Source organism: Panthera pardus, unplaced genomic scaffold (assembly GCF_024362965.1).
Source record: "Panthera pardus isolate Hobbes unplaced genomic scaffold, ASM2436296v1 HiC_scaffold_17, whole genome shotgun sequence".
Lineage (NCBI taxonomy): Eukaryota > Metazoa > Chordata > Mammalia > Carnivora > Felidae > Panthera > Panthera pardus.
The window spans coordinates 20065131-20089901 of NW_026526732.1; the positions used below are offsets into that span (position 1 = coordinate 20065131).

Consider the following 24771-nt stretch of genomic DNA (forward strand, 5'->3'; position numbering starts at 1 on the left):
CTTTTTCTATGCAACTTTACCTGGTTTTGTAAATGAGCTAGTCTGTCCTCAGCGCTTTCATCAGAAAAAGAATACCACATTTTAAATTTGTAGAACACAAGTCAGATCTATGGACGTTGAATTAAAACCCTGGTCTAGAGCCAAATTAAGAGCTATAATTAATGATTTTCCTAAACTTCAGGGATATAGGCATAATATTTTCTGCAGAATTCAGGATTTTTATTAGACGCTTACTGTCCTACACTACAGATATATATGAGTTAATTCAACTAATTGTTAGCCTCATGGAGGAAAATGTTTAAAAGCAGCCATTTAGAAAAGAGAAGATTTAAATAACCTAGTGGTGTAAAGTTTAAAAAATAGAAATAGAAAATGCATTACATAAGGCAATTTTGAAAGCCTTTCTTTCAACAAAGATGCAGAAGTATAAACTAAATAAAGATAAAGATAGACTTTATGACATCTTCAAACAATTCTGGGGTAGACTCAACACCTGACAAGAAAGACTATATCTTCTCATTTTATAAACGGGCTTAGTCCTGAATTGGGGGAATCAAACAGAAGAAAATGTAAAATTATCAACTTGGAAAATACCCAATATGTGACTGGACATTTCCAGATAGATTTAAAAAGTAAATAAGCTAGAAATCAATATAGTTATGGATCTTTAGGTAAAACAACTAAAAGAGCCTCTATTCTGTATGATTTGTGAAACTGTAGAGAAGGAAGCCTATAGATACTTCAAACGGATATGTGATTAAAAGAACCAATGTCCCACATTAGCTAAAATTCAGAAGGACATCTACCTAAAGTCTGTCCAGTGACTTAATCCCATGGGAAACACAGGCACCCAAAAACTCCTTGTCCTTCCTCTGAGCTCCCAAGGGAAGCGATATGTCTTTCTTATTGATATAGGTGTCTTTATGTCCCCCCATAATCTCGCTATTAATAGAACATCAGATATATTGGTTTAATAAAACCACAGGAATGGTGAAAACATTTAACAATCCTATGCCTGGACCCACAACTAACAACTAGTATTTTGAGATTATTATTGGAAGGATACATTATTCTCTGTGACATAAAACCCACATATTTAATCTAGGATTTACTTCTAGACAAGATGTACTATGGTTCCCTATATATGATCAGATCATAGCTGCTCTACTCATGAAAATACCTATATTATCTATAATTTAAAAAAATTAGGCAAGGAATACCTTTAGTTGCAAAAGGACAAAAGACTTCACAGAAATAGGAAGCTGGATTGTTGACAGAGCCCCAAAAAATACAGATTATCATATGTACCTAGATTATCATAACTCTTCTTTTTTTGTGTAAACATGAAAATGATACACCATGATCTAGACATATTAACTCAACAGCAGAGCATATATCAAAGAACCATTGCTCATCGTCAAAGGCTCACAGTAAAAAAGGTACTGCAAAAGTTATGGATACTATGAAAACACTTTAGAAATACAATAGAAATATTTTAGAGATTATCATGCTAAGCAGACTGCTCTGACTAAAAATCCTAACAGAAAAGTTTCATATAAAACAACAAATTTATTACTAGTAACAAATCTATGAAGTTCAAGTATTCAATTATAGATCACAAAATGTGGCCAGAAAAGAAGTTCTTAAATAAAAATTCCAGAAATTCAATTATTATGTTGTAAGATTCATGAAGATAAATAACTGACAAAACCAGAATGGCTGTTTGATCGTACCAGATAAAATATCTACCAGGCATTGGATAAAATCCTGATGGAATAAATGAAATAATTCATTTCAGTAGGGACAAATTTGCTATAAAATTAAATACTATTGGGAAAACATTTCCAGGATGGCAGATGTGGCCAGTTCATGCTTCATTTGTAATTAAATTAATTAGGACAAATTGTAAAGGTGGAGGCATTGACTGAAACAATTGCAGGAGAACTTTTGAGTTACTCCAAAGGAATTGTATAGTTTTCTCCTTCCATGGTTTATGAATAGGTACTAGCTTAAATAGTGTATTTATTTTGCTGGTGCGTTGAAGCATTCTGTTGAAAAGCCACAATACTTACAAAGGCTAAAATATTAGATTCTGTGGTCTTAGTTAATGTGTTCCCACTGACCAATCTAGTGATATGGGAACCTTTTCATTGGAACACTTATTCATGAATTTAAACTGTGCAATTCTGTCCTCATTTCCAACTCCTAGACAAATGAAAAAGGAACCTTAATATTGTTGAAGTTTACACCCCTTAGTGATTTAATCTGAGGTTCTTCAGAGAGTCTCCAGAAGTTGAAGGCACATGGAAATTGACCGTTAATTGAAGAAGCTTATAGGAAGCTGATGACTACACAATGGTCTTCTGTGCAAGATCATCTGAAGAAGATTCTTACATATATCATACTTTCCTTTGCATACTCTTTCTTATTCATACTTTTCTTCTTCACTGATTTGAAGCTATTCAAATCTGAGTTTGTCTTTAATGATCTCCTTACTGGTAATAAGTATTTGCCAGACCCTACGCTTTACTAAAAAATCATTAACACAATAATTCAATTATATCAAGCTATTGGTAGGTATGTTACATTAACTTTTCCAATAATGATACTATTTTTATATGCAAAGATTGCACAAGTTCAGATGCTTGAAAGGACTGAGAAGATTCACAGAACATACTTATATAATGTTTTTACTTAAGGGCAAAAGGTGTAATATACTAAGAGAAAGACAGTGCAGGTAAGCGCCAAGGGGCAAAGGGAGATCCAGGTGCAAGCCCTCTAAGATCCTTACTCCCACAAGGGTACACTTCACCTTTGAAATGAGAGCTCAAGGCAGAAGTCCCCAGTGAAGTCTTTTTATGATCTTTAAGTCATACAGCCAAGTCTGTCTGTCTAATATGTCAGCTGAAATCCATTGGTAAACAAACTGGTTTTGGTTGTCACCAAGTGGAGCTTCACTCTCTAAACTGTGTATGATAAATATCAGTCCCCTTAATGTAGCCGAGAGTGAAAAACCAGTACTCAGGCATCTGCACAAGTAATCACAGAATCATTCCAAACCTAGCTATAAACTAAGCCTATTCTACACAGTGTAGTGGACACAAGTGAAGAAAAATATGCTTATGCTAGAAGGAGATATAAGTATTCTGTGCTGAAACAGTAGCATTTTGTCAACAACATGCCAAAACAATGTACCTACAACTCTACCGTGGTTGCTTTATTTCTTGTGAAGGTCCTAGGTTCTTTTTCCTATGGGGAAACCAGACCTTTCAAGGTCAATCCAGAATCCCCCCAAAACAGAATCACTTGAGGATTGGGACTGAATGTTTATATTTTGAACCAGCTTCTTAAACATGTTTTCTCCTCCTTTTTCTTCTTTCCTTCTTCTCTTATTTTTTTTAGACATCTTAAATTTGAGAAGCATTAGCTTTGATTCTTTGAGAGACTTAGCTGTAATATCCATATTGTCCATACAAGTGATATGATATGTAATAGACTTTTTTGGTCCTGTTTTGAGGCTTAAAAAGAAGAGTTCTCCAATCCCCACGTGTGTTTAGGTATCCTAAGACTGGAAGGGATAGGAGTTACCTTCATCCAGTGGCCCTGCCTGACCCCCAGCATCTAAAAGCAGAAGCCATTATGTGAGTTGTGCATACTGTATCTAAAGCCTCAAGAACTTAAGGTCTTGGCAGTATCTGTGGTTACAGTTATCCCAGAGAATCCAGAGCCATTAGACAGATCCATTTTCCTTCAAGCAGACTACAAATTACTGACCAAAATCCAAGAATTACTGATCTGAGGGAAAGGAAGTTACTCCTAATTTTTAGACAAATTTTGGTTCACTTGTAAGATTCAACTGCACAGGAGGAAGCTATAATTTAATACTGGACTTCTTCCCAATTAGGTTAATACCAATTTAATATAACCGAAGAAATAAAGAAAGTCCACATTTATTCTATTTAAAATGTCTTGGGACATTTAATAACATTTACAATAATGCTTCATAATTAATAAAGCTTTGTCAAAATGCTTTCTTTAATGGTATCACATTAATATCAATTACCTACAAGGAAAAATTCTATTTCATAGCTAATGTTCAACTCAAATATCCCCTTCTCTATGAAGCCTCTTGTCTTGCCAGGGGAAAATAATTGCTTTTTTTACTCTGTGTTCATATGACATTTTGTACATACTCCTGTTGTAGGACTTCTACTTGATTGCTTATATGCTCACATTTCATATGAAATTCCTCCCCGTGATATAAACTTATATAAACCTATATGTTTCTAGTTTCTCCAAAAAATGCCTGGCACAAAGCAGGTGGTGGTGTATATAAAATTAAGTAAATGAGTAGATAGTGTAAGAGGTCAGAGTAACTGTTGGGATGGACAAAAATGGTAAAAACTAATTAATTTCTATAGCTTAATATTTTCTATTTTTAATGATAAAATTTAGTGCAGTCTGGCTTTCTCATCCTATTTGACTTTTGAACAGAAATAAGTAGCACCAGATTACATATAATTGGTTCGTGAATTGTTAAACTACTGTCAAGTTTTATAGCGTGTCAGAAGAGATCTCTGTTTATGCATCTTAAGAAATAAGTGTGAAATTGAAGTGCTGAATTAAAATGTGCATTTTTCCAAGAAGAAAATATGAAAAACTTATGAACGAAAGTGCTACAGAAAGTGCTTCCTTTAAGAAATGTACCATTTTTTTCTTTAGAGCCAAAAAAACAACATATTCTAATGAAAATAAAACTCACTTATAAACATGTTTTTATTCATTAATATTAGAGTTTTTGGAAAATATAGGGAGAGTAGCTATCTTGTAAAATGATTTTATGCATATAAACAAAGTCCACCTTCAGTAAAAAACACCATTTCCTAAAGAAGAATGATTTCTCACTCTTTTCTATTAACTAAAATTCAGTCAAAAGAAGATCCACCTGTGAAAACAAAACACCTACTGAAAGGCAATGCATTTACTCCTCTGAGTGTTTCTACTGAATTTTGGCATTCTCTGCCTGTGGGTTTTCTCTTTTCACAACTACGGCTACCATGGCAACAACCAATAAGACACTGCCATGTGCTGCACCCTTGTTCTGAGCCTGACATGCCTCCAAATAAGACCTCATTTTCCATTCATGTGTAAGGCTGAAAGGAATCCAGAAATGACAGGTGTCATTAAAACTAAGTATAAATTAGTATCAAAGATGTGTATTCTGAAAGATCCTAAACATAAGATATATGTGTGTGGGTGTGTGTATATATATTAATGTAATGTATATAATATATATACACACACCCACACACATATATATACATATATATATTTGCAAAATAATCAAATCTATTGCTATTAGAAAAGGGCAGCCTGATTTGTTGCTCGGCTCAACTAAAGTGACCTTTACACATATGATGGATGATAGACTAACTGTTTTAGAAAGATAATCACATTAAATATCTATGTACAGTCAAGGAGGATATTTTTTTATGCGCTACTAACTCAAAGAGCCTTAATTCAATGGTGATGATCATTTGGCAGTAGGCCAAAAATATACCCACAATGGAAGATCTCTAGGGAATAAAATATATGACTTTGAGTTCCATTATGTTAACGTATTAGATCTTTTTAAAAAGTTTCTTTGTATTTTAACGTTTTAAAATAGGATAGACGTTCTTTATCATGTATGAAATAAGCCCCAAAGTGAAAATGGAGCAGTAGGAAAAGTTGGGGGAAGCCCAAGAAAAGGTAGATAAAAGAAAAATTCTTATACCTCCAAGCCAGAACTTCTGACTTCTAAGATGAACGAACCAGAGAAAGGCTAGGTTTGTCTCCGAGCCTCTTCCTAGTCAGCTGCAGTCTCCGTCAAAGAGCAGAGAGGGCTGACTTGAGATAAAAAGACCCAGCATGAAGCACACACTATATGGAGGAGGATAAAGATGTGAACAGAGGCACAGCACGAGTGGGAGAGAAGCCTTGTTGGCCAAAAGTGGTTGGAAAAGCTTTTCCAAGCCATTCCATTGCATGCAACCATGAGATAAGTTAGACCCAGGGATAAAAACACTGGATTCTCATAGTGGATTCTCTATTAACCAAACACACTGACCAGGATGAACTTAGGTGAGCCCCTTCTTCTTTCTATTTCTCTCAATAGGACATTTACGAGGCAGCTATGATGTTCAAGACACTAGACTATGAGCCAGAGAGTAATGTTTCTAAAGGGATGGGACAGGAACCAGGCACCTTAGAATCTGCTGGGTCCCATCTCAGAACTAGTGAATGGGATTCTCTGGAAATGGGTATTTCCTGGGGAGTTTTTAGGCATAATAAAGTTGAATAACAATTTTCAGCTACAGAATAAAAATATGAGTGAGATACAGTTTGTACCTTCAAAAATACTCTAATCTAATTTCCCTTCTTTAAAGAAGGTCTTTGTACTCAACAATTTCTAAAGGCTTTCTGACACTCATTTTAGTTTAACTTTTTCTAACACGATTAACATTTTACAAGGTACTTCACTAAATAAGTAAAATTTTCATTATGTGACCTGGTTCTATTTACCCAGCCATTTTTGGTGTGTTTTGAGTAAGCCATACAATTTCTTAGTTGCTATTCTTATTTGGGAACAGATAAAAAATTAAAAAAACAATCAGGAATGTTACCCTCCCTAATGATTTTCAACAACACCCAGGGAGGCAGAGGATCAAGACCCAGGGAACTGAGCTCGGCTTCTAGCTAGTTTCGTGACCTTGGGCACACAAGTACACCTCTCTGGGCCTCAGCTTCCCCCTCTAAAAGGAGGGATGAGATTACTCAGGTGACAAAAATCTCTGTGTACTCAGATGGCAGCTTCCATGGCTCTATTACTCCTAAAATTTCTGAAAGGTATTTGTGAAACACATCTCATGTGAGTTCATACCAGGGTCCACAGAAAACAAAACTTGTATATTTTAACATTTCTCTAATGCAACTTACAAACTGATAATCCATCCATATGATTCCCATTGACTTTACTAGTAAATCATCTCTTGCATTCATATATTCCTCTCCGTTCCTGCTGCAGCTGCCCTAGTCTACAGCCTTTGAAATTACTCACTTGGACCAATACAATAGCTTCCTAGTTTCTGTTTTTCATCCAATATCACTACACTCCTTATACTACCGCCAGGAGCATCTTTCGGGGACACAGATATCATGATGTTATTTGCTACTTTATTATTTTTTTTATTAAAATTTTTTTTAGCATTTATTTATTTTTGAGAGACAGAGCATGAATGGGAGAGGGGTGGAGAGAGAAGGAGACAGAGAATCCATTGCAGGCTCCAGACTACAAGCTGTAAGCACAGAGCCTGAAGCGGGGCTTGAACTAATTAACCATTAAATCATGACCCGGACCGAAGTCAGACGCTTAACTGAGTAAGCCACTCAGGAGCCCCTGTTATTTGCTACTTTAAATCCTTCCGTGTTTTTCCTGTGCTTAAAGCCGCAGTCCAAACCCTTAGGAAAAGGTCATGCAGAAGATTGTTACCATCCACCTCCAGCATGCTTGTCCAGTCTCACTTCTGGCCTCTGCTAGGTCCTTGTGTCTACCAACCAGCCTCATACACTTGTGGCTTTCCCCACACGTGTTATATGCCTTCATTTTTCCCATCTTCTACTTTCTCTCTGGAATTCCTCTCATCTTCTTATCTGCCTCACAAGTTTTATGTACTTTCTTAATATCTCTACTACATTAAAACAATCTTAGATTATTTTTTACATGTTTCTTCCCTGATAAGTTTTAAACAAAATAAAATAATAAAGCAAGACAAATTTAAAGCAAAAGAATACTGCCTCATGCATAGATGTTCAACAAATGTTTGCTAATATACATGCAGGTGACTAGTAGTATCTTTTAAAAAAAATTGAAAAAAACAGAAAATAGCTGGTATACCAGAATGTCCCTTTAATACACTTTTATTTATATTTAAATAAATATTTAATTAAATAAATAAATAAATAAATAAATATTTAAATGAACTTGCTTTACAATATAAATCTTGGAAAAGTTGTGAGCGGCTTCTCTGTGCTCTTTGACGTGAGCATGAAAAAATGCACACTTTAGGGGCCCACGGGTGGCTCAGTCGGTTAAGCGTCCGATTTTGGCTTAGTTCATGGTCTCGCATTTCATGGGTTTGAGCCCCACGTTGGGCTCTGTGCTGACAGCTCAGAGCCTGGAGCCTGTTTCAGATTCTGTGTCTCCCTCTCTCTCTGCCCCTCCACAGTTCATGCTCTCTCTCTCTCTCTCTCTCTCCATCTCTCTCTCTCTCCCTCTCTCTCAAAAATAAACATTAAAAAAATTTTTTTAAAGTGCACACTGTAAATAAACATTGAAAAAGGCACGAACTGCATGTTCATATTTTAAACAATGGGCACATTGGGAAAGCCCATAGTCAGTGACAAGATCTAAAGTGAGGCAGCTCCTACCTGTTAAATCTGCACTGGGCCACCACCCTAAGTCACAGGCTTTGCAGGTGAATTCATCTTGCACGTATTCATTCTCTTTGCAGGCTGTGCAAATCCAGCAGCAACTCACTTCTCCTTTCCGTATGACCTGTAACCCAGAGATAATTCACACGCCTTAAAGATGGTCTCTCCAGAAAGTCTTCTATTTCATATAAGGACTTTTTTTCATACTACAATAAAAAAAAGAGTAACTCTTCAAAATATCCTATATGCTGAGGAACGTTAAGTACATGCATTCGAATAGGCCTGATTATCTTCAAGTTCAGATGTGAATTTCAGTTCATTCCATGCTGGGTTTGGAGGCTTTTCAAAAATAATTTCTTTCATAAAGGGAATTGATGACATTATATTTTTTAGTGTTACAAAAATGAAACAGCTAAATTTTATTATTTATATTCATCTGTATTAATTTTTCTCAGAAAAATAAAAATAAATTTTTCTTCTCTGAAAGAGCAATGTTTAGCCACAAATTTCTTACGTAATAAAACCTTATTTATTCATAAAATCTGAGGATTTTTAAATGAATTTTGTAACTATGAACATATGAGCAACTTGATACACATAAAAACAGAATGATGGCTAAGAAAGTCAACCCTGTTATTGGCCTTGTGACTTGCTCTAGTGAATTTAAAAGATCACATAAATTGTTGGAAGAAAAATTATTTTTAGCCCCAAATTACAATGAATCAAAAATTACAAAGAATCATTTATTATTGGAGTAGTTTAAACTTTCTCTCATTTTCAGTTTGTTTGGTAAGCAAATTTCACTTGGCATAATAAAAAAAAAGTCAAAACACACTGCATTTAAAGTGAGTCTCTTGTAAACAGCACATAATTAGATCTTGCTTTCATCTCCAGTCTGAGAACTTCTGCCTTTCATTGAAGTGTTTCATACATTTACATTTAGTATAATCATTGATGTGGCTGGATATAAATATTTTGATCAGATAGATGTTGGACATTGTGTACATAAGGTGTAGAGTCCTGGATGTTTTTCCCTGAAGAATTAATTATTGGTCTTTGTTCTGGCGGCAGTTAAACTACTCGTGGCTCAGTTTGAGCCTTGTTTTTAATCTTTTAGGATAAGTCTAGAAGATTGTCTGCTCTAGAAATAATTAAGCCTCATATTAAAGTGTAATCACCTAGGGTTTCTACTTAATTCCTTGTGTATTCAACAAGGTATCTCCACTCTGGCTTGTGAAAAATGAGACAATTCCTGGGTCTGTGTAAGCTCAGGGATTCCAGCTCCCCAGCAATTGTTTTCTACCTGGACTTTTTGAATTCTACCCTACTCGTATGCAGATCGGTGTTTGGCCAAATATTCAAGGGAACCTGTGTGTTAACCTCTGGGACTCTTTCTGAATAGATCTCCTCTCCCTTACACTGCAGTACAAATTCTCGCTGCCTTGGCCTTCCTAAATCTTGATTTCTGTCTTCTTAAATTAGCAAGGTCTCCAAGCTCTGTATTCTCTTTCATTGCACAACAATCAGGGGATTGCCTCCAGGTATAAAGCCTTAGTGACTTTTGGGTTCATCTTGTTTGTTTGCCTACACTTCCCTGGAATCAAGGTCATGCACTGTTTTCCAATGTCTGAACACAGTTATTTCATATATTATGTCAAGTTTTCTAGTTGTTTACAGCAAAAGGCAGTCTGGACTCCCTTACTCTTTTATGGCTAGAAACAAAAGTTCTTCCCTAATACAGTAAATATTATTAAATGTTTTCGTATGTAAAATCAGGAATTAAATTGTAAATATTGCCATACCTTAAAATAATACAAACTCTAGCTTTTGTGAAAATAAAATTATCTTCTCACAGAGCAGGTCAAAATTTATATATTTATCTTAGAATTACATATAAAATATCAAATAACAGTCTATTTTCAGAAAATGTAAAATGTTTTCTTTTTCTTCGTTTACTTTCAAATGACTTTAGAAAGTAGAATCAGATTAAGTCTTTTCAAAAACTAGCCCCAACTTCAAAATAAGCATGGAAAATTTACATTCTAGATAATAATTTTTTAAGTGATATATGAGAAAAATTCAATAAATGAATACTACTTTCTTATTTTAGTTGGTATAAAAAGTATAGTAAAAGCCATCACAAAATACTGTATGACTTCAGTCAGCTTTGTGTTTTTCTCTCACTATAAAATTAATGCTACTAATTTGACAAATTCAAAAGGTGATAATGCTAAGCAAATTTATTTATTCAGGATGACTGGTGAAGGTAGATCCTATGAGTGACTCTTGGAAAGTCTTTAAAATTAGGTTTTAAATGATTGAATAAATGAATGAATAAATGATTAACTTATACCTTTACTATTAATTATATAATTATATAAAGGTATATAATCAATTATATAATTAACAATTATAAAATTATAATTATACAAATATTATAAAATTATGTAATTATATCATTATAAAATTATAAAACATAATTATATCATTATTTATTAATAATAAAAAATGAAGCTGCTCACATGCAGTTTTTTTTTTATGTCTTCTTTATTCTGCCACCAAGTATGTGTACTTTTGGCATACAATGTCTATAATATCTGATTTGTCTTTTCCATCTCTCAGTCACCCCTCTAGACTGAGATTTTAACACTTTACACTTGAATTCTGGGCCCTGTCTTTTAATTATACAACATGCTCTAATTTCTTCTTGTGGTTACTTACTTACTTCTTACTCTTACTTCTTCTTTCTCTAATTTCTTAACATGCAGAGCTTCCTAGATCACGGGAATGGCCAGTGGGCTCCTCAAGAGAAGGGACCAAGCCAGCTCATTGTTTTCAGATCATTGTCATCAAGGGATAGATATGTACCCAAAACACACAGTAGGTGGTCAGTGGGTGGTCACTTGAATCTTTTTAAAACATACAATTAGGCCACTCAAAGAAGTTTAGTGCCTCCCAACCCCAATACCTTTGCAACATAAGCTCTTTAGTCAGGCATTCACTTAGTCCCTGGTCCTTGCTTCTGCACTTAACTCTGTCTGTTAATAATTTCTTACATGAGTCTGTCAAATGAGGACAGAGCCTCTGTGCCAACCCCTCATTGTGTCCTCATTAATGTCCACATAACTCTGTTTTGTTTGTTTGTTTTGGAGGGAGGTTTCAAGTAGGCTAGAAACATCATCAAATTTGTGTTTCATCTGACTTGCTTTGTGCAAGGAGTAACCTAGAGAATACACTTTAAAGAAAGAGAGATAAAGAAGAGAGAATGTGTGTGCGTGTGTGTGTGCGTGTTTATAGGTGTGTGTTAACCCATGGCTCTCACATGGAACCATATAGCAAACAAATAAATACATTTTCATAAAGAAAGAACATAATCTCCCATTTAGAATGTCACCTTTCTCCACAAGTCCAAAGTCCATCTGTGTCTATACTCTCAAGGGTAGGTACAACATTACAAGCTTCAGACAGTATTTCTGGAGCAGTAAATCCTTTCAAACAGGGCCTTATTTACAATTCTCTAAGAGCTAAAATATAGTTGGCATTTCATTACTACAAGTTAGATTTTGTCCACTAGCTTTTTTCATATCTATATGGTAGATATGTTTCATTTAGGTACAGTTTTTTAAAATATTGTTATTGTCTCTAATTTATGTTCAAATCTCCTTCAGATATTCAAATCAAAATCATATTATTGATTATTTGTATATTTTGTTTTTTTATATGAGTCATGCTTACTAATATTTCTTTTGCATGTACAGTGGCATCATTATTAGTTACTTTTGTTAATCTCTTACTGTGCCTAATTTATAAATTAAACCTTATCATAAGTATATAAGTCTAGGAAAAAACATAGCATATATTACAGGTTTGGTACTATTTGGGATTTCAGCCATCCATAGGGAGGGAGGTGTCCTGGATTATATTCCCCACAAACAAGAGGAGACTACTGTAGTATACACCCAATAACTGAATAAAGTATTTTTTCACTTTTGTCACAGAAAATACTTTTTATGATAGATCTGAATCACAACAACAGTTTTGATATTTTACTGAAACTGCCCTTGAAGGACCAAGGCTTACTAAGGCCCCGAGCCTGCTTTGATTCTTTCTAGATCCTGCGTACACAGTGCTGTTGATTGCTAGCGAGACTAGGTGACCTGCTGGTACACGCAATGCCATTATTCAATTACATACACACTGTAGGAGTCTTAAAAGATTCATGCAATAGGAAAGCAAGTGTTCATTCTGTGACTCGGTTTCTGAAGTAACATGAAATGGATTTTTTAAATTAAGGTTTTATTTAGAAAAAGAACGTAAGAAAATAAATAGCATCAAGAGAAAATAATGAAGGAAAGGTAACTGTGAATCAAAGGAAACAGAGAAAATTTTCCTCAGAAGAGAACTGCCTAAAAGACTAAACAGAATAAAGAAATTGAGTCTACTCTAATCAGGACTGGGGGAGAATCAGCTACAAGAGAGAAGAGCTAACCCTGCCCCCCAATCAACTTAATGGCTGATGTTTTTCTCCAGCTACACTGAGTTCCTCAAAGGAATGGGCCATGGTTGAGCTTCCTTTGCATTCCCTGTACTAGTGAGGTACTAAAGCTGAAGGGACTCCATGTTAGAAACGCTCCATCTTGGGGCACCTGGGTGGCTCAGTTAGTTTAGCATCTAGTTAAGCATCTGACTCTTGGTTAAGCTCAGGTCATGAGCTCATGGTTCGTGACATGGAGCCTGGCATTGGGCTCTGTGCTCATGGTGTGGAGGCTTTTTGGGATTCTCTCTCAACCTCTTTCTCTGCCCCTCCTCTGCTTGTGCTGTCTCTATCTCTCTCAAAACAAACAAACAAACAAACAAACAAACAAACAAACAAATATTTTTTTAAAAAAAGAAAAAGAAAAGTTCCATCTCTGCTGTTTTTCTACTAGGCCCCATTTACTCACGTTCCATATTTTACCTCTGAATAAGCCAATGAAGCTATGTTCTCACTTCAAGGGGAAAGTAAGAAAGTTAATCACTCTCTGAAATTTGTCCTGGGCCCCAAATACCTGATAACACCTAAGAAGAGCCAAATTCCAAACATGTTCCAGGACATTAACTGCAAACAAACCTTGGCTGATACTGGCATCAATACTCCTACCTTCAGTAATGTATGAAATAATACCTATTGTACAGCTCATACTCACCTTTGAATGGCCTCTACCCTGGATTCCTGAAGAAACATGTACCTTAGACCCTTTTCTAATATGAACCCCTAACCCCAAGCAATGATGAGACTCATTCTCCTTTCCTTTTCAAGTCTCCCAGACACTCCGTCTGCTATTCTCTGTCACTCAGGCTATTTAATAAATCCTTCCACTTTCTCTTGCTGGTGTTTGGTTTCTATCCTGTGTGAAGTAAAGGACCCTTTTGGCTGGTCTTGTGGGACCTTCCCCTGGATCCTCAGACCCAGCCCATCTGCATCACTAGTATAATTCTTGGCCCATGTTAATTTCTCAATAATGTAGACGGATGAAAAGAGGAAAATAATATAGACTATGACATAAACAGAAGAAACAGAAATGAATTCAAAGAATGGAAAAGAAGAGTAAGGGACGAAAACCCTACAAAAAGTAAATACAAAATATCAATTAAAATCCCTACATTGTAATTTGTTATATGGAAAATATAATAAAAATGGCATGGGAATATAAAATCATGACAAGAATGGGGCACCAAGGTGGCTCAGTCGGTTAAACATCTGACTCTTGATTTTGGCTTAGGTCATGATCTCACAGTCCATGAGTTTGAGCCCCGCATCAGGTCTGTGCTAACAGTGCAGAACCTCCTTGGTATTCTCTGTTCTCTGTCTGTCTGTCTGTCTCTCAAAATAAATAAATAAAATCTTAAAATCATCACAAGAATGGACATATATAAAGTCAGGTTTTTTGCTAGGACCTCTGTACAGAATTACACTAACCCTTCATTGCCACTCAATGCAGTGGAGTTAATTACATGCGTTCTGTAGGTGAGGAAGCCATTGCAGAAGGGATTGGTATCTTGTGCAAATCTCAGTCTTGTTATCTGCAGTTATTTTCAAAAGGCAGACACTCCTAGTGTAACAATGGCTGCTAAGGCGATGACATGTTATGTGGAGAAACAAAATTATATCTCAGAGCCTGGTAGATATATATTCAATTAATCAACCTTTGTTTAGTGGCCCAGTGTGTCAGACATGGTGCTATGCATAGGATAAATTATTGAAGAACCCAATTGTTAGTGTTAAGGAGCTCAAAATCTAATATAATGTGTTAAGTGTACTGATAGAGGAATGAAACGCTTATGCAGAACATATATATTCAATTATTCACTCATTCTCTTACAACATGCGTTTAAAGTGCATATAATGTGCCAGGCACCATGTCAAGGCTAGACATAGTCAGTGAACAAAACAGATAATATCCCCATCCTGAGGAGGAGCTATTATTCTAGAGAAGGGTTTTGAGAAAACTAAAGGGAGAAAGAGGAATAGGGTGCAGGGCAGGGACCAAGGTGAGGCAAGTGTAGCACCTAGGGACCAAATTTAAAGAGACACCCACCCTCAGCATTGTGTAAGTATGCACCCTGCATTTGCACAACCTCGAGAGTGAGTGCCTCCCTAAATCTTGGGCACTAGGCACCTCATTTGCCTCATGGTGGTCCTAGAAAGGGGGATGCCTGGAATAAGGAATTGCAATCTTGCATTTGCTGATTAGATAAGGCATCACTAAGATATTGCCATTTAAGTAAAGACTTGAGAGAAGGAAAGGGTATAAGCCCTGAATATATCCAGTGGAAGAGTATTCTAGGCAGAGGCAACAGCTAGAACAGAGTTGGTATGCTGCATACTCATACTTCCTTCTCTATTTTTCTGTATGTATGTTATACTTCAATAAATGTTTACTTACAAAAGCAAATGGGTCTGCCACTGCCACTGTTCAGTATCACGTCATTTAGCAGCAGCACCTATCAGGTGCTATCTGCCCAAAAGTGGCGATAGGCTGGGTCTGAAGCTAAGGTGATCACCAACAACTTCAGTAAACAGAGTCTGGTCAACATACGAGAGGTGAAGATGTAGATATTACTCAAAGTAGCTATGGATAAATTAATAATTCCACAGAATTTCTCATTATGACCAGTGCTTACAGCTTCCTCCTCATCCAGAGGGACTATGGTATTCATGTTTTCACATGCACAAGAAGACACACACACACAAAGCATTTAGTCTTCTTTTTTTTTCAAAATTGCAGCCAATATATTTTTAGTTGCCCGGGGAGATCACATCAATGTTATGTAATCACAAGCTTCTCAGATAAGGAGTTTTTTATATTCATGTGGGCAATTTATATTCAGATCTTGCCATCCTGCAGTGGAATTTTGAAAGAATTACATAATGGACGAACCGTATCATCACTTCACTGGTTGCCAGAATGGCTACATTAACTGTGAACAGTTTAAATGGGTAGTTTGCTTTGATTCCCACCGAGAGAAAGCAGAGGTGGATGGGACAGTTGTGGTTGATGATATTATTGCTAACTTTCTTCACTCCTCTTATGGCTATATGAGAATTATCCTTATTCTTACAGAACATAAGCTGAGGTATTAAGATATCGAGTTTCATGATATTTGCACCTGACTTTCAAATGGCTCAGGGAGAACATAGGACACAGTAAAAGAGAGAGAGGGAGAAAGAAAGAAAGAAAGAAAGAAAGAAAGAAAGAAAGAAAGGGAAAGGGTAAGGTGATAAAAAATAGAGTGAAGGGTTTACAATTACTAAATGTGGCTGGTGGCTATACAAGTGGTCAATTTAATGTTTTCTTTCATGTTTGAAAGTGAGAAAAGGAGAGAAATATTAACTAGATCAAAATTATGAGCAAATAGGGAAAAAGCTGAACCAAAATAAAAATGCTCATTACAGATATGGGAAGTATTCAAAGATAATTCACACTTAGCGGTCATGAAATAACTCTGAAAACTCTCTGGAAGGTCCAGGATGATGGGGCTGGATGGGCTGGGTGGTGGGGACCTGACATGCACACGCAAGCCACGTAGTGACCAGACAGTAATGACTGTTTGCACCATGAGCACGTTTGCTTGAGGTAGATTTCAGTCTAAAATGATTCTCTTGACACCAAATTCAAGACAAAATTCCTCCTCCTACTGCCATGGAGGGAAGAGGACATATCTGAGCAATTTTGAGGAGGCGCTGGAGGAGAATGAAACCATTCCAAATGCTATAGCCTATCATATAAAAACAAAAATAGCTAGAAGTATAAAGAAGGGCAATTGACACACTTTGAACTCTGAATGTGGAGCAACTACAGATGGAAAAACTGAATATAAAATAATCTGTCAAGCGTGATCCATAACGTGACCTAGAAGAAAATCAGCAGGTGAGCTACTCAGATTCAATGTGAGAGTAAGAAGAGTGGAAGGGGGAAGAAGAGTGCACCCCGTTTCCCTAACTTCCAATTCCGGGTGTTGAGATCAAAGGGCCAGTATCTCATCAGGTGGGGAATTACCCGGAAATGGTGTTAAAGCCTATTTTTGGTTATTTTATATTTTGATGAAAATTTTGCAACTTTTCCATCATTACAAAACAAATGGAATGATAATGCTTTTCAAAGTTCATCTGTCTGATTTCACACAATGCAGTGTTTCATATTCTATCACATCATTAAAGTTGTTTTTCTCCCTGAGGATATTTAACTGTGATATCGGCAGATGTGTTATTACCTGGAGTACACACGTTATAATGTGACTGCATTTTCTTCTCAACCTTGATACTTGAGAGCATGGACCCAAGACACATCTATTGCCTGTAACTATTTCTGCATAAAGTAACAGGAAGGATGGTTGGCAAATCATATATGTTCTATCACACAAAATTTAACCTTATCTCATTTATTTATTTATCATTAGGAAAGGGAAGGTGGTACTAACTGCTTGACAATTTTGATCAAAATAGATATCCAGTCTTTCAGAGGGACAGCATCCCTTGCCGGATAATGCTGGAATTGGGCCAAGTAAGCAACTATAAATATAGAAAGAGTTCTTTCAAGAGCTGGAAAATGTACAGAGGAAGAGGAAAACAATGCTAAAGAGGCTACAGAAAGAATGAGTTCACAGCAGGCATTAAAGGGATGATCTTAGGTTGCTAAAGAAGACAAACATTCTGGAATGTGAGCCTCTCATCCCTAATCTCTGCAGTCTTAAACTATCAGATCTACAACAAAGTGGCTGCTTTTTAATCACTGGCCTATGTTGACAGGTGGTAGTATTAATGTGAAAATTAATATTAGCCATTATATTTTTAAAAGAAGGGTATTATTAGAAACGATAAGATTTTTACATTGAAAACATCTGCCAAGTAGCTATACTTACCAACAGAAAAACCTAGAGTCAAACTCCTCTAGTAGCGTTACCTAATCATGCTTATGGTATTATTAAATCTAAGGATACATAGTTCCAATTAAAGGTCAATGGTTAATGGTTTCTTAATAGACTGTCCTAGCTTCCTTCCATCTTTGAAGGAGTCTGGGATCACAATGAAAATGAACACGTCCCTTTTAGTTTGATACTCAACAAATTGGTGGTTTGGCCTCTTTGCTGATCTAACTGGAGTGGGAAACTCAGGGTGATGCAGGAAGCTGAAGCTGAACAAGGGATTCTAGCAGATATAAGTTAAGCAATCTTCTGAGGTCCACCCTGCTAACACCTTTGAAACTAAATTTTTATCTTTCCAATAGAAAATACCAAGAAATAGGAAAGAATCAGACTTATCTCTTGAAAGGAAATTAGTTAACCTAATTCCAAAGTCTGTAGTTTGTAAGATACATGTACTTGGGCTTTTCTATATGTACGTAAGGTATATTTCACTATATGACAGTATGGCCTGTGTAAATCGGGAAATATTTGTGATCTATTCTATTACATTCATGTAACTTCAGAATTTTATTTTGATTGGCCGGGTGAGAACAGGAGGAATTAGTGCTGTCCATTCATCATGCCCAAATCCCAGCCCCCAAATAATCCTCTTAAAGCAAAGAACCCACAGACAAACTTAGGGGAGAAACAAAATAGAAGACAGAGAGGAAAGGAAAGAATAGGAGCCAGTGAAAGCAATCTGCAGGATCTTTTCCCTCGACATCTCTGCCGGATTCCCTGCCTCTATTAAACTCTCCCAACCTCCCGCACTAATACTGCGTCTTCAATTCTAGATTCTGTTCCCTGTTAAAGTGCATCTCTATTTATAATTTTATTGTGAACTCCTGAGAAAATAAAGCTTAGCAATTGAAACTTGCATTAGTAGGAAATACACCAGTTCATCTAATGACAGGCAATTGAACCACACGAGGCAGTGAGGTGATCAGAGCTCTGGGCTGGCTCTGATCCCAGCTTTGGCACTTTCTAGCTTGAGAGAGCTTGGGGCAAGTGACTCAACCTCTCTGGGCTTCAGATTCCTCATCTGTATAATGGGGGCCACAATATCTGCTTTAAAAGTGTTATTTTAAGGAATCATTAAAATGGTGACTGTAATGTATCTATTATTGTACTTGCGCAAGAATATGCTTGAAAAATATTTATCCCTGACCTCTATTGCCTCCCTTCTCCTTCCTTTCACTGCTGCCTTCATCTTCCCACTCCTTCTTGGCTCTTCACCACACCAAGGAAAATGGCAGCAGGCCTGGTACAGGAGATCACCACATGTGCAGGCTGTTGGTGTTTGACAGCAGATTCACTGTCCACACTTTGTGTGCTCCCTCAGATCCTCTTCTCCTAGCCTCTCTCTCAGGCCCTTGGCCACTGGCTCTTGGAAAGTCCTGGACACTTCTGCAACCCATACTTCAGTCTCTATCACTGTTGTTTCTTTTCTTGGCATGTCCAACTGTCTGTCTCTCCCCTGACTCCGTCACTGGGTTTCAGCTACCTCCATTGCAGTCACCACAGCAGAAGCCCAGACCAGACCGCATGGGACCCAACTGCTCCTAGATCTGAAAAAGGACCGTGGGACCAGACATAGATTCTGGCTTCCCCAGTAGCTGTCTAAAGGGATCAGACGATACTACTTCCTGTGAGTAAACTCTGTCCACAGGAAACAGAAAATGGCACGGCATAGGCGCACACATTCTTCCCCCCTCCTTGCTCCAGTAGATACTCCAAGTGGCCCACCCAGAGATCTCTCTGAGGTCGAATGACCGGTTATACTCAGTGAAGTGGCGTCCTGCTCAGTAAAGCATCACTTTAGTGACGGTGGTGGCGGTGGTGGTGGCAGGGGCTTCCGTGCTTCCGTGTCTCCTTTTCCCTTTCCCTTCACTCTTGCATCTGAGAATTCCGTTTCCCAGTAATGCACTAGCGCTTAGGCAGTGCTTAGTTTTAAGGTTTTGAGGAAACCCGTGAACTACACTGTCCAGGCTTTCTTGTCACTGTCTTCTGGATAAGTTGGCCAAATGCAGGGACCTAATGAGAGACTAAAGCGAGGGAGAGAGGGGAAGCCAAGGTATCCTCCCCTCCCCGCTTCAGGGGGCAGTTCAGGAGCAGCTGTGACTCCTCCCTGTGTCCCTCTGGCCTGGGGTGAGGATGATTCTTGCTGTTACTCATCTCTGCGGTGCCTTGGTGCCCTCCTTTACTTTTATAACCACTCTATCAAACAACCTGGCAAGGGTTCTTTTTTCCCCGACTGAACCCTGACTAATAAAACACACAACAATAAAAAGTTTGATTTTACTTAACTGTGTTTCTGGAATGGTTAAAAAGAAATTTCTGCTTTTATAAGACATGATATGTAGATTTCTAAGAATCGATAACATAAGAAAACTACTTTTAACTACTTCAAGGGAAATTACCATAAGAAAGCTCTATGGGTTATCATTTAAAAAGTCAAATGATTTATTTTAGCATTTTAAATGGCATTCTATATTTAAAGTGAATAATCCCTTTCTAAGCATTATGCTTTCCAGTGAATACCAGTGCAAGTCCTATAATCACCTTCTATGTTGCCTCTCTGCTGTCTTTGTGGTGGCTACTGAGGGATCTGGCTCTTTGCATCCTGGGCCTGGTGGGTGGCAAATTGGTGGTGTGAGAATATAAGTGCTATCATTTGGGAAATGGGATTCAGATTTCATTTGTTTGCATACCTCCCATGGTGCTTATGGGTAACAAACAAACATTCCCCCTCCCTCCCCCCCCCCCCCACCACCTCCACTCCAGGTGCCATTGAGAACAGGCATATTTTCTTCCTGCAGGGTACACAATCTTTCTAAAATTAGACCCCAAGAGATTTGCATTTATAGCGAGTGCTCTGTAAAGGCTCCGCGATGATTTCTGGGATCTCCTTCAATAACAAACACTGCATGGGCGTAATGCAAACGTGAAGCCAGAAATACTTTAGTATCTGGGCATAGAGGTGTATGACAGCCTTTCCTGTGAACCTGGGGAGGAAAGGCCTTTCTTCTGAAAGGTACAAATGGGAATCCACATGGTACGCAAGCCCCCATTCATGGCCTACCAGTAACCACAGTAACAGCAGGGAATTGTGGAAGGGGGCCGGAGTTCAGGGAATCTTTGGAATGATTTGTTTTCTCTTGCCACGGTTTGTTTGTTTGATTGTTTTTCTTATACTCTGAAAAAAACCAACTTTGTAGTTCCATAACGTTTTACAGTACTTGTTTGCAGCATAGACAATGTTCCCACCCAAGTTGGAAAGGCCTGAGTCACACATGTGATACCCCTTGATTCACATTGTCCCCGCAGTATGACCTCTGTCTCAGATGTCCCATTTTCCCCGCCATCCAGAAAGGATGACAAAATTAGAGGCCAGTGGTCTGGCATCTCATAGCAACAATTAGGAAGCTTTGGGCCTCTGGAGTTTAAACCATCAGACAGCCTCATATGGAAGAATTCTATTGGGACAAGAATCAGAAATGGGATTCCTGGCGAGCAGCCTTGCTGACCTACAGCCTGTACACACTGGATTGGCTGCAGCCATGCTTACACTGCTGAAATACTTCTGCCCAGAGTGCAAACTCATGGTATCTTCCAGCTTCCTGAATGCCCCACACTACTCCTGCCTTACAGGACTCCTTGCCCAAATCTTCCCACCATTCAAGGACTAACTCTCGGCTTGGTGGGATGCCTCCAGCACCTTCTCACAGAGCCAAGAAGGAGTCCATTCTGATCAGTTAGTTGGCATGGCAATTATTAAGTACTTTTAATATCACATCTGGGGGCACCTGGGTGGCTCAGTCGGTTGAGCATCCGACTTAGGATCAGGTCATGACCTCATGGTTCATGGGTTCGAACCCCACATCAGGCTGTGTGCTGACAGCTCGGAGCTTGGAGCCTGCTTCAGAGTCTGTCTCCCCCCCCCCCCCCCCCCGCCTCTGCCCCTCCCCCACTCTCTCTCTCTCTCTCTCTCTCTCTCTCTCAAAAATAAATAAATATTAAAAATTTTTAATATCACATCTGCATAGAAGGAACAAGATACTTACGACTAGGGTGAATAAAACTAATGTAACATTGTGTGTCAACTATATTCTGATTAAAAAAATCATAAAATGCAATCAATCAGACAAACCAACTAGGGTAAATTATCTCCGAAGTTTGTTTCTTCCTCAAAGTGGTTGGGATGCCTGAGAGTTTGAGTCCATCAGGACAGCTCTTCAAAAGATGTTACAGCTTGGGGCACCTGGGTGGCTCAGTTGGTTAAGCATCCAACTTTTGATTTGGGCTCAAGTCATGATCTTGCAGTTTGTGAATTCAAGCCCCATGTCAGGTTCTGCTCTGACAGTGACAGTGTGGAGGCTGCTTGGGATTTTCTCTATCCCTGTCTTTCTGTCCCTCCCCCAAGTGCACTCTCTCTCTTTCTCTCGCTCTCTCTCTCTCTCTCGCTCTTTCTCAAAATAAATAAATAAACTTAAAAAAAAAAAAAAAGATGTTACAACTTCCAAATCCTCTGCTTTCACTGACCAGTAGAGGCTGGGCTTTTCCAGTTTCTGCACCAGCACTTCCACACATGACTACACTCTTGCTCCAAGATCCCTCAGTGTACTACTCAGAGCTTCTTCCTACAGGGGTGGTTCCCCAGCTCCTGAGAATGAGAATGGCAGGTGGCATGGTGGCATGGCCAGACGGCCAGTGCCTCACCCGGTACCGCCTCCAGCCCAGCTGTGCTGTGTGACATTTATGTGACAGTCTGTCTGCTCCCAGAGATGAATCACAGAAAATTAGAGAGGGGAAAGACCTACCAGGTCATTTCACCCATACTCTTGCCAGTTGGCGATCACTTCCCTACACTCCATTTCCTAGTGCATCATCCAGTGTGGTTTTAAATAGCATGAGATACAGAGACGCGCTGTTCCCATGCCTTCCTCACTGAGAATCCTCTCTAGCACGTCCAGCCAAATGTTCGATATTTGATGTTTATTTACTCTACTGTTATGCATACAGCAATATCGTGGTTCCTCACTTGCCCCAGGCTGATAAAAAAACTTCTAAGAATAACTAGGAAGTGAGGACTCTCTCTTGGCTAGAAAACGTCAGTTTCAGGAAAATCAAAGAACGTGGCGATGAAAAGAGAAATGATAAGCAGCTTCTGCGTTAGCTCCTTGCAGCTTCTTTTATGTTAATTATGTGCTTATTTAGTATTGTTCAGCTTCTGATCTCTTTAACAATAGCTGGAACTATGACTAAGCGGTACATTGGCTTTGGTGTCCACATTTACTTCTGTTTCAATTTTTATATTCAAGTATTTGTCCCTTCCCTTTCTAGATTAAATTGAAGGGTCAGGCTCATCATTGCAATTCAAAGGACTATTCTCCAATATTTGAATGGTTTGCCTATTTCATTTCCTAATCTTCCTTTGTTTTTCCAATATTAGCTAAACACAAGAACAAAAACAGTAAGCCTGGCATATCCCTTCTGGACAGGCTTGTCTAAGAAAAATGTCTGTTTTTCTTTCTGTAGTCCATGCAGGAGGCCTCATTCTGTCTAAGAAAGCTTTTGTGGTCAGCTTACCTTAATTTGACCCTTTAAGCAAGGTTCACTGCACACAGACCGCACCATTCCACTCTTGTTCATTTGGATTTTGTAATCATCGATGTTCAACACGCCTTCGTGCCAGGTTCCGACATGTACATAGTCGTAGCGATTAGCTTCGGTGTACTGCAGGTTCATGATATCATACCTACAGGAAAAACAACACATGTGCCTTGGACAATATGGTCATGATCTAGAAAACAAAGAAATTTGGTAAACAGATGTCATAGAGAGAAGGGAGATAAAAAAGCTAGAATTATCTCATGGCCTAATGCTTGTCAATATTTTCGTTTGTTTCTAATGTTTCTCCCAATTTCCAAAATGTGTGTTTCCTTCTTTAGTCTCTGTGTATTGTCCATATTTGCTAAAGAATGTATGACTCCGCACTTTTCTCTCTGCTTATTGTATTCAAAACTAATCCTATGTGTGTTGAGTTGATTATCATCTCCTTCAAATCATTATTCACTAAGTTATTCTTTGAACAAGTCACAATTCTTGAGAACATTGATTTCTTTTCTTTTTTTTTTTAATTGTCTAATGTTCATTTATTTTTGAGAGAGAGAGAGAGACAGAGTGCAAGTGGGGTAGGGGCAGAGAGAGAGAGGGAGACACAGTATCCGAAGCAGGCTCCAGGCTCCGAGCTGTCAGCACAGAGCCCCACACAGGGCTCAAACTCACAAACCGTGAGATCATGACCTGAGCTGAAATCAGATGCTTAACTGACTGAGCCACCCAGGCACCCCAGTTTCTTTTTTTTTTAATGTTTACTTATTTCTTTTGAGAGAGAGAGTGTGCATGCAAGTCAGGAGGAGGCAGAATGAGAGAGGAGGAGAGAGAATCCCAAGCAGGCTCCATGCTGTCAGCGCAGAGCCTGATGTGGGGGCTTCATCTCAAACCATGAGATCACAACCTGAGCAGAGATCAAGAGTCAGACGTCCAACTGACTGAGCCATCCAGGCGCCCGGAGACTATTAATCTCTTAACTTGATTACTGTCATTCTAATGTTCTTTTTCACATTCGGTTGCCATTTTCATTACACTGGATCAAAAGAAGTGAGTTTTACCAAGTCTGGAACCTATTTTAGGTGCTAATAAAGCAAGAAATCTGAGAAACAGCAGCTTTAATTAACAAGGATGTTGGGGATTTAGCATCTTGAGCACTGACATTTAAACTGGTCTCTTCCCTGATTAGGACAAACATTTCTGAATCCAAATAATCGGTGTCAGTTACTTCAGTTATTTCAA

General features: G+C 38.1%; 1 protein-coding gene across 5 annotated transcripts in view; it reads right to left on the reverse strand.

Moving 5' to 3' along the window:
* Positions 1-24771, reverse strand: part of GRM1 (glutamate metabotropic receptor 1) — a 421316-nt gene that overhangs the window by 41180 nt on the left and 355365 nt on the right. For all 5 annotated transcript variants that reach the window (XM_019425034.2, XM_019425035.2, XM_053904400.1 and 2 more), the window contains exons 6-7: positions 23506-23674; positions 8470-8596 (exon numbers count right to left, since the gene is read on the reverse strand). In XM_019425034.2, coding sequence (XP_019280579.1) covers positions 8470-8596; positions 23506-23674 — 296 coding nt within the window. The remainder of the gene's footprint in view (positions 1-8469; positions 8597-23505; positions 23675-24771) is intronic.